We start from the raw sequence: 14,142 nt of genomic DNA on the forward strand, positions 1-14,142 counted from the left end.
GACACGTGGGCCGGCTCGACCAGTGAGGTCAGCCCACCTGGACACAGACGTTAGTCAGGAATGGCTCTCTCGCCGGGGAAGGTGTACCCTCTGCGCCCTAAGATGAAACTGGCTGCAGTTAAGACCAACGCAGTGGGAGGAGAAGCCAGGAGATGATACAGTGCTAAAGGAGTATTTTCAGATCAACGAACTCCTCGTTTTGCTTACACTACTCTGACGAGGGTTCCGGTCACTAACAATCAGCGCTAACACAGACCACTAGCTGGCAGCCAGAGGAGAGGGACCTGATGGGATATTCTGCAGTCAGTGCACGCCATCCTCAGGAGCGGTTTCTGGGAACATAACAAGACTGTGATTGAGTGAAAGAAGTGTGATTCACAATCCATACACAGCACAATAATTGATTTCACAGAAAAAATTTCATGGATGCAAAAATTGGAAGCCAGCACATCAAAATATTAGCAGCCATGCTGAGTGGTGAGATTATGAATTTTCAACCTTAAAAAATTGTCCATACAGATATATATCTTACAATAAATACCAAGGGAAAAAACTAAGAAAAAGATTTATTGATTTATACTTCCTTTGATCCAAAAAAGGACTTAAGCTATCATGGTCTTCTCAAATGAAAATTTTATTGTCTCTGAATGAGTTTGGGATTCTCCTAAAAAATACTGACCTACCAGTTTTGCACAACAGTAGAATGCTGGTTTTTTTTTTTTTTTTCATTACTAAAACTGAAAACATGCTCCATGATAGAAAAGCAGGCTCAGCTCTTCAATTTCTTTGTGACCTTCGGTCTGAATATCACTAAGAAGGGAGCCGTGATATTAACTGCCTCCAGTCAGGTTATTAATTCACTGATTTCATTGAACTGTGCCTCATTTCCTAAAGGATTTTTCTCCAACCCACTCCATGTCTCCAGGGAATCTGAACCTGAACTAAAAGAGTAAAAACACTAATTATTGGCCATGGCCTGGTAAAGAAGAGCAGACTTGACCCGCTAACCACACACCCGAAGCCAACAGAATCCCGCCGAGCACAGCCGTCTGGGCTCGGTAGTCTCAGGCTCCTTAGCCATTACCTTTCTTTTTTTTTTTTAATATTTTATTTAATTATTTGTCAGAGAGAGAGAGGGAGAGACAGCAAGCACAGGCAGACAGAATGGCAGGCAGAGGCAGAGGGAGAAGCAGGCTCCCTGATGAGCAAGGAGCCCGATGTGGGACTCGATCCCAGGATGCTGGGATCATGACCCGAGCCGAAGGCAGCCGCTTAACCAACTGAGCCACCCAGGCGTCCCAGCCATTACCTTTCTATCTTAAATTCTCTTTTCTTGATCAGGGCCTACCTCGTTCTCTGCCAAATCCAGTCTTCGTTTGAGACACTCATCCCCTCTGGTAAAGGCAAGGGCTCCGACCCTCAGTTGCTGCAGGTGGGCACAAGGGGCCCTGAAGGAAACGACATGGAGGAAGTGGGAACTCCATGGAAGCTGAGCAGTAGCAGCAGCAGACCAGGCCCCTGCTTCTCCTCTTGCCCCCACCGGGCTGCTTTTACCCCGGTGTGGCCTCATCAAGGCCATCCTCGCCTAACCTGGCCCACGGTGTCATTCTTGGGGACTTGAGCGGCTCCGAGGGCAAGAACCCAGCATCTCCATAGAGGGGTCTACGGTGCTCTCTGGTGGTCAGCCAGAGCACGACAGACATACTCTCAAGGGCAGAGCCAGCGCCAGCGCCCGCAGTGACACAGTGGTTGGCTCTCCGGGTGATAACTGGATCTTACCCGAACACAGAGGCTTTCATACAGCACCAAGTGGTGAAGGGAGAAGTCACCGTCAGTGAGTAAAGGGAGAAAAGCAGATACACACCCTCAGTCTGATTCTATCCCAAGTCCCCTCGGCACCCAAAGCCCCGCAGGAAGGCAGCCAACAGCTTTGCTAAAACAAAAATGCAAAAGGGTTTCAACAGCAGACAGTGAAAGCGTAATAAATACGAACATCCATGTTGAAGAAAACAGACCCAACACACTTCACGAAAATAATGCTTTTAATTATTTTGAGTGAAAAGCCCATTTTAGCAAGTTCAATATAAATCATTTTTCTTAAGCAGAAGCTGTTCACTAGATTTTAGGTAAGTTCATTTTGTAGTTTTAAAACATAACAACGCGTATTCCTCTTCCTTTCTTAGCCACGTAAGGATCCGGCAGCTTGGTTCCTGACATGCCTCTTGATGAAGGGTCTTCCCTCATCTTCTGAAACCATGTGTGCAGATAATAAAACCAGTTTCTTCTTTTCTGAAGAAATGTGATTTTTTTTCTTCAACGTTATCTCCTCCCTCATGACCTGACAGGTAGTAATAGCACAGAAGCCATTTAAAGATTTTGAGGGGCTGCGGCCCCCTGCTGAGAGCGGCATTCTTTAAAAAGCCACAAAGTGCAGCTGGGGGCAGTGGGTTTGGAGACTGGCTTAAGCTGGTCTATGTCTGGTAAACTCTACTTAAACAGAACACCAGAAAATGACACACAAAATTCCCTGCATCCTTTCTTCTTTTGCAAGCCCATTTGGGGAATAAAAATAAAGTGTACATATATGTGGGTGTGTATTTTGAGTGGAGAACACAGATTATACAGTGTCCACTTTAATGGGGAAATCAAATTCAGGAAAGGTTTATGAACTTCTTCTGTTCCAGGCAATTATCACTTTAATTTGAAAAGTGAAAAAAAAAAAAAAAAAAAACTTTGTAAGAAATAGTTTTGCCCTATGTTGGATCAACAACTCCCCAAGACTGTCAGGCACAAATGGACCACAAGGAGGAGGGTTTGGCATGATTACGCACATGCACAGTCACACAGGTCAGCCCCACCGCCGGGGTCAGGCAGCTTGGGCACAGCCATGGTGGACTGAGGCCCACTCCCCAGCACTGTGGCTTCCAGGAAGTAAGAACAGGTGTTCCAACGCCTTCAAACGCCAGTGGGCCATCTAAATCCAGCACTGGCTTCTCTTCAAGGAGCACTGCTGGAAAACTATTTGGAATGGATGGAATAAAACTTCCTTGATCATAATGAAAGATATCCCTTTAAGAAAATGGCTTCAAAATTTGCAAAAAAAAAAAAAAATATATATATATATATATATATATATATATATTCTAGCAACCACATCTTCCAAGAAATCCAGGAATAGTGCAACTCTATTTTGTAAACAAGCAAGCAAGCAAAGCCAACAAACCCATCTGGGAAATGTTCTACAGAGAAACATTAAGGCCTTCAGGTGTGCATAAGCCATCCACAGCCACCTCCGGGGTGTTGTTCAAGACGCCGTGTTCTGCTTCACCTGGAGAGGGGAAGAGAGAGGAAGAAGACTTACTTCGTTAAACTGGGTTGACAGATCTTACCAGGTCATCCTTCTAGGGAATGGTTCAAGCAACTCCTGATCCAGAAGCTTAAGATTTTGAGTGAATTTCAGCCACCCAGAATATGGAAGAATTGCCTGGGTTCTGGTATCTATAGGTATCTATAGGTGTGGGGTCTGGCCTCGGAGACTGGATGTCAGCTAGCACCCCTCCCCGGTGAGTGCAACCACAACGCCCTCTGCTACAGCCTCTGGGATGCGGCATCCAACTGTCTGAAATGGACCGTAGTCAGCTGAACTCTGAAAGGTCAGCCTCATGGCTGCCTCTCCCTAGGATTCTGTCCTGCCTCAGACAGGGTGACACCCTGGTCTAGACTTTGGTTCTCCTCTCAAGATGGGGAAATGCTCCCTCTTATCTCTGAGCTGCACAAAAGGCTCCCTAGTCTGCATAAAAAAATGGGAACCTCAAATTTATCTATGCCACCCACTCACTCAACATGGAGACTTACAGGGAAGCACAGTTTTATTTTCTTATTAAAGCCAGCATTCCCCTTGGGCATGTTATTTATACACAAATAATGTCTTTCAGAGATCGCCACGTCATGTCAAAGCAAACATTAACCTTGTGTCATGGGTCTGTCATCTTACTGGCCATCCTCCTGGATAATTCACTGCCAGGTCATCATGTTTTAAGGGCTGCCTCTCTATTCCTATGAAGTAAGGTGGCTTTGTCAGGCCAGGAGAGAATCGCTAGCCTGTGCCTCGCCTCCTGCATGCTCGGAAGCAAAATAAACGCGGTGACTGCTGGTTCCTCATTCAACCAGAGAAGCTGAGAATCTTTGTCTCAAATTATCAGCCTGAGAAGGAGCCACCTGCTCTGAGCCACGTACTGTCCTAGACCCTGTTTGGGAATGAATTAATGAATGAATAAAAGAAATAAAGAAAGAAATCTGAGCTTTGCTGATGAAGAAATTGACAAGGGCAATGGGAAGTCCACAGTTCAGTGTGGAGTAAAGAAATGCTGGAATATAAGCCCCCAAGTGAGCTACAATCTACGGAGTAGCCGCTGGGCCTGGAGGAGGGCAGCTAGGCCACCCACCTTGTCACCGGGAAAAAACTGCATTCTGTATTCCCTCATTTGAACCCTGATCTAATTTCAAAGGATCTAATCACACCCTTCTTTCCTGTCCTTTTCCCATCTTCAGGCTATTTTCTTCTTCGTTCTCTCCCGGAACCCCTCAGGGGTTGACCTCCTCCAGCCCCAAGTGTCCACCTCCTGGTGGGTACCCCACACGGCACCCGCAGCACTCACAGCACTGAGGCTGATGGGAAAGGGGCCACGTGCGCACTCAGATGTGCACCATTCACAGTCCAGGAGCACCCAAGTCTGATTCTCATGGGAAAAGGCCAGCACAGGTCAGCCAGGGCCCCAAAGCATCACCTCAAAACAAGGTTTCAACCTGGCGTTCAAGCCTATAGACAGAGCTCAGGGGTTGTGAACTTGGATGGAAAACAGATGTTTTCATTTTCATTAAGCTTTAACTGAAATTTATCATTTTCTTCCGTGATGAATGTGGACAGCAAAGCCCAGCGAACACGTATCTGTGACGGTCAGCCACAGAAATAAAGAAAGCAGATACTCTCACCTCACATTAGGGTTGTGGCAAATGCCATAAAATACTCAGTCCTCACTACTCAGAAAGTACAGTAATGTTACAGGCTCCCTATTAAATCTTATTTAATGTGTTCATTAAAAAGTCAACATATTACAACACCACACATTTAAAAAATATTTTTACAAATGTATTTCAGTAGAGTCGGCTTTCGTTGTACTGCCTATGTATTTTATACACCTAAATATATTATTCTGAGGGGGTGTAATAGGTTTTACCAGGTTGTTAAAAGGGTCAGTTTGTGGTATACGAAACAATGAAACCCCCCTCCCCCCGCTTTAAAAGACTGAGGACTGCTAATCAAAGTTGCAGTATTCGAAAGAAGAAAGATGTGTAAATACTTACTGAAATGTGACATTATAATATTCTTCAGGTGTCACTATTTTGGGTCCACCAAAGTAGTCCAGGACCCAGATGTTGGTTATATTCAACTTGGCAAAGAACCAATTATGGCTGGACGGCCAGGTTTTCATCTCAGGGTGTCGGACAAACAGGGAATGCTTAGCAAAGCCCATTTCCGTCTGGTTCACCTAAAGGGTTATACATGACATGAATGACTCATGGCAACCACACTCTATGTTCTGGCCTGCTAAGGGGGCGTGATTCTAGAATCCTGAAGAGTTTCTTTAGTTACAAGCTCAAGGAATCAAGAGAAAACTGCAGGAAGCATGCAGAAAAACGGAAAACATCCAGGAGCTCAGATGTCGGGGGTACAGATCTCCTGAGGTGGGGAATCATCATGAGGTCCACCTTCCACTGCTTGGCAGTCCCTCCAGGCTACCAGAGTAACGGGCACAGGGCATAGGATGAAATGTTGGGGTGCTCACGTCGTGTCACGTCGGCCCACGGACCCCGTAACAAGCCCGTGTTCAACGCGGAGGCAAACCCACAGACGAAGGTCTCGGGAGGCGCAGTGGAACTCGAGAGCCGCAGTGGAACTCGAGAGCATCGAGAGCATCGGCTGACCCTCCCTGCCCTGCCCCATTCCCACCTCTCTCCTACTCGTGAAACGCAGCTGCACAGCGGCACCCACACAGAACCTCCAGACCGCTGATCAGACTTGTCTCGGGTCATCGTGATCGGCAAGGTCAAGAAGCACATCTGCCGGCAGGGCGGTGGGGTTGGTGCTTCGACACCTGGCCCTCTGCCTCGCAGCGTTCACTGCGCTAAGTTCACATCTGGTATTTCAGCATACAGGGTCCGCTCCCAGCCCTAAGCCACTGTTAGCATACGGAGACAAGGAGCCCCACACGGGAAATACCGGGCAGTGTACAACATGGCCCGCAGCAGAGGGCTCTGGCTGAACAGGTGTTCCTTACAGAGGAGCTGAGAAGCTGTTACATCTGTTCAGCTTCAAAAACTCGTTCGTTTTCTGCATAAATATCTTATTGAACATCTATACGAAATCAACCAATTTAAGCCTTTAGTTTTCATCAACGCACACATTAGAACATATTCTCACTCTGTATCTCAATCACAAATCATTTTCATTTTGTTTTTAAATTCTTTCTTGGGGCGCCTGGGTGGCTCAGTGGGTTAAGGATCTGCCTTCGGCTCAGGCCACAATCTCAGGGTTCTGGGATGGAGCCCCACATCAGGCTCCTTGCTCAGTGGGGAGCCTACTTCTCCTTCTCCCTCTGCCACTCACCCTGCTTGTGCTCTCTTGCTCTCTCAAATACAATCTTAAATTTTAAAAAAAAGGTATCTCTTTTATTGTTAATAGATGTACTCATCTAAAACCCATCTCTGTTTTTGTTAACTACTCACCTTGGTAACGGTTCCTGACAGTATTATGTGAGCACAGAGGGGACTTTGGGGATCAAATCCCTGCTTCCTGCAGAAGTTTGTCTGTGCCAAAGACATGGTCAGCGTAGCATGTGGATTTTCCTGTATAGAGAAAATAAAGATCCTGGCACGTGAGGCTTTGTCTCTGGAGTCAACCTCACAAGTCACATGCACATTGTCCCTAGAGCTGAGTGTTCTTCAAGGAAACAATGAACTGTAAAACATCACCTACCATTTGAGAAAATGACTAGTTGGGTAGAGATTGATCTTGACTCTTCTTCCCAAAAAGCAGGGGCTAGGGTCCTATATTAAAAATTAACCAAGCCACTCTCTTTTCTTAAACTGTTAATGTTTCACATTCACCAGGGAAATTACGATTATGGTATCACCTAAATACAAGGCTGGTCTAGACCTTCGTCAAAAGATCTAAAGGGTTAGACTCTAGTATGAAACTAGGGCATAAAAATACATAGTTGTTCAACTAACTAATTGTACAATTTAACCAGGAAAGTTGCTGAATCATGTTTTGTGGTTATCTTAGGCTAGCAGAAATTGTGTGATTTCAAAATTGGAGAAGTTGTTCATTCCTGTTTTAGCAATAAGAGAAGAATGCTTAGACTCAAAAAGTGAGGCAAGCAAAATTCTTCCTTCTTTTTCAGAAATCAGCTTTAGGAAAGGCACTGTTGACAGATCACAGCAAAATTCAAATGTTGCATTTAGTACTTTAAACTCCAAGCAGCTTGTGTGGAAAATTCTGCCATCTCATGGTGACCTATCAAAACAACGAGTTTCAAGAGAGCTCCTTGAAATCATTTAGCCAAACAGCCAAACTGTCTGTGCACTATTAGGCAAGAAGCCTTAGGAGACCAAAAAAAGGTCTCTCCTTTCTCTGTGACTTTATAATCGACTGAAAAGTCAGACATAAACAAAACTTAAATAATGCAAAATGACACAGAAGAGATCAGAAGACAATACATAACTGACTATCAAGTGAATGGTACAGTTAGGTGTATTTGGAGTTTAAGATGTCAACACAGCCTGGAGTAATATGGACTCTACAGGGAGCCTTATAAGATACTCAAAATCAGGACAGAAGTGGGATGATATATTAACGGTAATGGGAATTTCAAAAACAGAACTGGGGAAATATGGCACATGATTGTCAGTAATGAGAAACCCAATCTGCTTGAAAAAGAGGTTTGGGGGGGTGGGAAGATGTAGGAGAGGTGGCAGGGGGTGGGGGAGTGAGGGGGGCTCAAGTCCAAGCTAAGGAGCCAGGACTGTGCTCTGCAGGCTGGCATCTGTCTGTGCTTTCCAAGAACCACCTGCATGGGGAACTTGTTAAAATGGTGATTTCTGGGCTCCATTCCCAGGCCTGGTATTTGTACTTCGAGCAAACATCCCAAGTGAATCTTTCGCAGCTCTAGACAGCCAGATGTTGTTAAAGGTCTCTGGGCAGAGGGAAATGCTATGTGGTATTCTGTGCCTATAAATCTGGTAGGTAGAGTGACAGGGAGAAGACAGAGGTCAGGAGGAGGAGGAAAACAAGGTATAAATCAACCTGACTGGTGAAATGACAGGATCAAGTCAGACTAATTCCAATGTGGCCACACCCTTTCACTGACATCTTGGAAACCTGAAATCCCGATGAGGTTCCTTACACCATCTCTCTAGACATGTCCAAAACCTGGGCTGGAATTCTACCTGGCAGCCATTAGCGGCTGGGCACAGGTAACTCCCTGCACATGGGTCTTAGTTGTCCTCCTTCCTACAAACAGGTGACCCTATCAGTGAGAGTTTAAATATAATCGTGGACAGCAGTGGTTCTCAATCCCCCTCCCTCATTAGAAGGATCAGGGAGGAATTGGGGAGTTGTTTTTTTTTTTTAATAAAACATGTTTTTAATACAATACCCGGGCACTTATTTTTTAAAGTCTTCCCGGGTGACTGTGTTTCCAGCCAAGGCTGAGCATCGCTGGCGTGGAATGAGCCTGCTTTGGGCAAATGCCTGAGTGGGGTGGGCTGGGAATAGGGACGGGATGGATGGAGGCGTGTGTCTTTTACAAAGAGCAGAGGTTTCTGATTTTGCTTCAGGTCCCCAGCGGCACAGATCTTCCAAGAAACTAATTTGGAGTCTCCATTTTCGAATGTTGGTAACGACAACAGACCCTCCCCCACCCCTTACGCACAAGTACAGTCCGACGCCCCTGTGGATGTCGGAAACCCCGCACAGACTGTTTTCCCGCGCACGCACACCCGTGATAAAGTCCAGTTATAACCGCAGTAAGAGGCCACGACAGCTACTAAGGAAACGGGACGCGGAACGAAGCGCTGTCACAGGGGAGAATGTGCTCAGTCCCTCCCAGAGCAGCTTGTGTGCAGGACCGCCTGGGCTGGTGACAAACGCGTCCAGGGACAGGGAAGTGGGGCTGGGACGGCCCGGCACGAGGCCGGCCTGACGGACACCATCTCCGGAGGAGAAGCAGGTGCTTCTAACGCGCACTTGACTCCAGGCAGATGGAACCAGGGCGTGAACCCGCGGCCAAGGGGTGCGGGGGAGCCGCTGCGATTCCAAAGAAAAACGCAACGAGCTGCGTGTGCGCCAAAGAAAGCCGGTCTGGGGGCACGTTCCGGTCACGGCCGCCCTTCCGCGACCCGAATCGGGAAGGCGGGCGGACCCCGCGCGGCGCGGCGAGTCACTCGGCCTGAGCCGCGGGTTCTTCACCCGCAGCCTGTCCCGGACTCCGCACAGCTCTCGCCCTCGAGCGGCAGAGCGGGGCGGCGAGGCCCCCGGACTGCGGCGAGCCCGGCCCTGGCGCGCGCCGGGCGGAAACGAGCCCACGGACCTAGCCCCAGCCCCGCTCCTTCCCAGGAAGGCCGTGGCACGGGGCCCCAGAGGCTACGCCCGGCACCCGCGGAGAGCCCAACTCCGCGCTCAGAAGGGCCCCGTGAGCCTCCGAGCGGCGCCCGCGGAGCCCCCGGACGATTCGCGGCGCCGGGTCCCGCCGGCGGGAGCGGGCGAAGAGCCCACCGCAGCGGCGGGCGCCGGACCCCAGCGGCCCCGCCGCGCCCCGCGCCCCGCGCCCCGCCCGCTCACCCGCAGGTTGCCGGCCGACAGCTGCAGCGGGCTCAGGTAGAAGTAGGGCGCGCCGCGGCCCGCGCCCGGGGGCCCGTCGCTGAGCGACAGCACGTCGGCGAAGGCCCGGCCGCGCACCGCGGGCTCCGCCGACACCGTGGCCAGCGCGCCCCAGTCGCACACGTGCGTCACGAAGCGGGCCACGCGCGCCGCGTCCTCGCGGGGCGGCAGTGGCGGCAGCGGCGCGGCGGCGTCCCAGTCGCCGTGACCCCGGCCGCCCCGGCCCCGCGCCGGCGCCACCAGCAGCGCCACCAGCGCCGGCGCCAGCAGCGCGGCGACCAGAGCGCGCGCGGACCCTCCGGCTCGGCCCGTCATGCTCGTGACCCGGGAGCGAGTGCGCGGCGCCGCGACCCACCGGGTTCGAGGGTCAGTCGCGCCCTCCCGGCCCCGCCCACGGCGGTGACCACGAGTCACGCCCCCTCCGGGGGACCAATCGGAGTCCGGGGCGGCGGAGGACGAGGTCGACGTGAAGCCTCGCGCTCCAGGCCCCGCCCACGGCGGCGACCACGAGTCACGCCCCCTCCAGGGGACCAATCGGAGTCCGGCGCGGCGGAGGAGGCGGGCCCCTCCGTGAGCCTTGCAACCTGCGGCGGCCAGAGTTGTTTCTCCGCCTCCCCGGCCGCACTTTTTTTTCCTAAATATTTTATTTCTTGGTGTACTTGAGAGGGAGGGAGGGGGAGAGCGAGCGTGCGCGGGGGCGGGGGCGGGGGCGGGGCCGAGGAAGAAGCGCACCGCCCGCTCGGCGGGGATGCAGGGGACCGGCTGGGTCCCAGCGCCCCAAGACCAGCCCGAAATCGGACGCGGACCCGGCCGGTTCCTGGACCGCGGCACCGTCCGACGCGTGGAGTTTGCTTTGTTTGCGGACGGGGAAACGGAGGCCCAGAGAAGTCGCGAAACCCGCCCGTGTCGTCCTGCTGGGAAAAGACGCGCACAGGCCTCGGGAGACGCCGCCGGCCGTGCTGCCCGTCCGCTGGGCCTCGCCGTCCGCAGCGAAGAGCACCGGGATCCGGTGGGGGCGGACAGGAGCCCCAGAGTTTAGGACTCTTCAGGCTGCTCCCGGCCCCGCAGGCTCCTCCCCAGGCCCGAGGCTGCAGTCCACCCGCAGTGTCCCCCGCGCGGATCCGAGCTGACCGAGGCCGCTGGGGACCCGCTGAGTCGTCGGAGGGTCCGTGGTTGCTCAGGCTTCTCCGCTCTGCTGACCCTCTCGCGCGTGGGAATAGCACTTCTTTCCGCTCCGGCTAAGAAGCTTCGTGCCGGAGCCTTTGGGGCCCGGTTCCCTGCGCCCACAGGCGCTCCCGCCGCCGTGAGCAGGGCCACCTCCCCGCCCCGGACTGCTCTTCCCTGCGCCTTATTACGCATTACCGCAATGGGTCGACGAGCTCAGACCCGGACCCACGTGCTTTATGCTGTGAGCTTTGGTCACTCTCCTCGAAGTGACCCTCCTGTCCCTGGCTGCGCTCCGCAGCCCCACCTTAACTGTCACACACGATGAATTGTTTGTCAGCCTCCAAAATCCGGCTCTGGCGGTTACCTGGCCCTCCGCGGCTGAGTTCCATAGAGACGAGTCATTCCACTCGTGCCCTGGGCCAGTCATGTGAGCGGGTGTGGGCAGCAGGTGTGGGAGCCGAAGTCCTGCCGCTGATTTCTGTCTCAAACTCAGCTCGGTGGGAATTTGTGTGAAGAAAGAAGACGCTTTACTCTGAATAGGAGGTTTTCAGTCCCCTCTGGTAGCCAAAAAAGTGTGAACAACCCTTAATAACAGTGGGTTTCCTTTTTAACAACTGAATTTGGAAGAGCTTCAAGCTAGATGGAAAACTAAGGAGGGAGGAATTTAAGAGGAGGAAAATCAGGTTTGTAATTTTCAAAAGAAATCCGAGTAATCTGAGTAACTGCCTTAACCTGTTAAGGAAAGAGTGTACATAAATTCGCGCTTGGAATTCTAATCTCAGCCTTGCCACTGTCAAGCCATGGACCGTAGAACTTCCATTCGCCTTGTTGGGGTTCAGTTTTCTCAGCTGAAATGAGAAACTGGGTTGATATCTGACACCTCTGTGGGCTCTATAATCTATTAAGATGCAAAATATGGACCTTTTGTGAGTTTCCCAATGACCTTTTTGCAAGAGGACAAAAAATACACTTTTTGTTTATTGCTATGCCTCTACGCTGGGACACAAAATAACAATAGGCCCTAGTACAGCTCCGTGGCCAAACAGGTGCCTGAAGTTGGTCTCCCTGTGCTTGAGCTTGTGAGCTCTACAAACCCCCTAGCTTTAAGCACCTGTCCCCAGGGACTGTCTGCCTGTGACCCCCCTGCTCTACCTCAACTGGGGGCATGGCCACCCAGATCTCTAGTCAGATGCACTCCCCGTGATGCCTCCTTGAACACTTTATAAGATTTTATTTATTAGACAGAGATCACAAGTAGGCAGAGAGGCAGGCAGAGAGAGAGGAGGAAGCAGGCTCCCTGCTGAGCAGAGAGCCCGATGCGGGGCTCGATCCCAGGACCCTGGGATCATGACCTGAGCGGAAGGCAGAGGCTTAACCCACTGAGCCACCCTGGCACCCCTTGACCACTGTTTCTGACAGGCCTTCTTCAGTTACTCTCCAGTGGGCAACACTGTTCGATTCTTCCTTTGCAATTATCACACTCTGTAGGAACTGCATTTATTTACATAGTTACTCATTAATGCTAGAACCGAAACTCCAGGAGAACAAGAATGCTGTTTATCTCACCCAGCCCTGTATTCCCAAGGCACAAGAGTAGGCACTCAGTAAATATTTATGGAACGGCTGCCAACGGAATTAATAACATCCGACGGAATTCTTCGCCGTAGAGCCTTCCAACATCAACAGTGGGGAGGGAGGTTGAGTAGACGGAGACGTTGGAGAGTAGCGTGGGGTGCTTCAGCTCTCCATCCGCAGGCCCTCCTCCTTGGAGTGTCAGGGAAAACCCTCAGCCAGGAGCGGCTGGAGCCGCCATCTGGGGCCTGTTTCTTGCCGGCTGCTGCTTGCAAACCGCCGCCCCCCTTGCCACACTGCCTCTCCGTAGGGCAGCTTACGTCCTGGTGGCTGCGTTGAAGCAAGTGGCGGAGGGAGAGAGAGAGAGCGGTCCAGCAACACGGAAGCCAGATTATGTGACTTCGCAAGACTCTCCGAGTGGCATCGCGTCACTGGAGGGGGGGGACTGGCACAGAATGTGAGTGGGCCAGAGAGGACATGGAGCTGTTGCAGTCACAGGACGGTGGCACTCAGTTACGAACCCAGCCAGTAGGAACTCAGAAAAACATCCGCAATCTGTAGGTCTCCTCCAGCCCAACTCTATACCCTCCCCTGGTCTCATGCCTTCGTCTAGAAATGGAACATGACGGAAAGGGGAAGGAGAGACTAAGAAACCCTCAACCACATAAACTGAAAGTGCATATGGCGGCAGTAATGTCTGGCTACCATGGAGCCCCCGCCTTGATTGTGCCTGGCGGCCGGGGCTGGTGCACGGATCTGCAGCGTCCGGACAATGGTGTCCCCGAAAGTGGCTCAACTAAAGGCTCTGCCAACAGGGGAAGGGCCCTCGTACCTCTGTGTGTAGCGGTGGTCTTAGCAGCAGAGGGCGAGCTCACTTGTGAGCCCCTGTGATAGGAAGGCTCAGAAGGGAGGCAGGTCCCACCGTCGTGAGGGGAGGCAAGGACCACAAACCCAGCGTGTTACTGTTAACGTGACCCAGGCATGGGTATCTGCTGGGCAAATGGAAGCTATTTATGTAGGTGAAGCTGTCATCAGAAGAAAGGAAAACCGTGAGTTGGCTAGCTAGAGACTATGCTTGAGGTGACGAGAAGCTGGCTTTGGTCCAGGTCCTCAAGGGCAACCATGGGACTTAACCTCCATGTCATTTCCCTACCACGTCCAAGAGGCTTAGGCTTGGTGGCAAACTCTTCACTTATCCAAAAAATGGACGAATGGCGTGGAGAGGTGTGTGGGAGATAGGGAATGTGGGGTCGTTAATAGTTTTTCCCAAAAGCAAGGAGGAAAATGAGAGCTAAGTAGTGACGGACAGCTGAATTGTCAAGACATTATGTGGCTCGTACATGAGCACTCATGTCATTTAGGTCTTCACACGAACCCTTACTAAGCCAATGTTTGATAAATATTTCTATTTTTAATGTAAGCGGCGTCTGCACCATAGAAAAAGCTATATTTATTAGGTCATG

General features: G+C 51.2%; 1 protein-coding gene across 2 annotated transcripts; it reads right to left on the reverse strand.

The window, feature by feature from the left end:
* Positions 1-3,144: 3,144 nt before the first annotated feature.
* LOC111150747 (cellular repressor of E1A stimulated genes 1) lies at positions 3,145-10,255 on the reverse strand. 2 transcript variants are annotated; one of them, XR_002640813.1, is made up of 3 exons: positions 6,787-7,500; positions 5,365-5,549; positions 3,145-3,328 (listed from the first exon to the last, which is right to left on the reverse strand). XR_002640813.1 is itself a non-coding variant. In XM_022508327.1 (3 exons), the coding sequence occupies exons 1-3, from the start codon at positions 10,253-10,255 to the stop codon at positions 5,361-5,363; spliced, it is 663 nt and encodes a 220-aa protein (XP_022364035.1). In that variant the 3' UTR covers positions 5,200-5,360. The 2 variants fall into 2 exon arrangements, 1 of the variants encoding a protein (XP_022364035.1); XM_022508327.1 differs by lacking the exon at positions 3,145-3,328 and adding an exon at positions 9,902-10,255 and having other exon boundaries at positions 5,200-5,549; positions 6,787-6,906.
* Between the last annotated feature and the right edge of the window lie 3,887 nt (positions 10,256-14,142).

Source organism: Enhydra lutris, unplaced genomic scaffold, assembly GCF_002288905.1.
Source record: "Enhydra lutris kenyoni isolate GAN:26980312 unplaced genomic scaffold, ASM228890v2 scaffoldscaffold24, whole genome shotgun sequence".
Classification (NCBI taxonomy): Eukaryota; Metazoa; Chordata; class Mammalia; order Carnivora; family Mustelidae; genus Enhydra; species Enhydra lutris.

Coding starts and splice junctions, on each gene's coding strand:
- LOC111150747 (XM_022508327.1), bottom strand. CDS start 10,255: ATGACGGGCCGAGCCGGAGGGTCCGCGCGCGCTCTGGTCGCCGCGCTG. Junction 6,907..9,901: donor TGTCGGCCGGCAACCTGCGG/GTGAGCGGGCGG, acceptor TTCTCTATACAG/GAAAATCCACATGCTACGCT. Junction 5,550..6,786: donor TGTCAGGAACCGTTACCAAG/GTGAGTAGTTAA, acceptor ATAACCCTTTAG/GTGAACCAGACGGAAATGGG.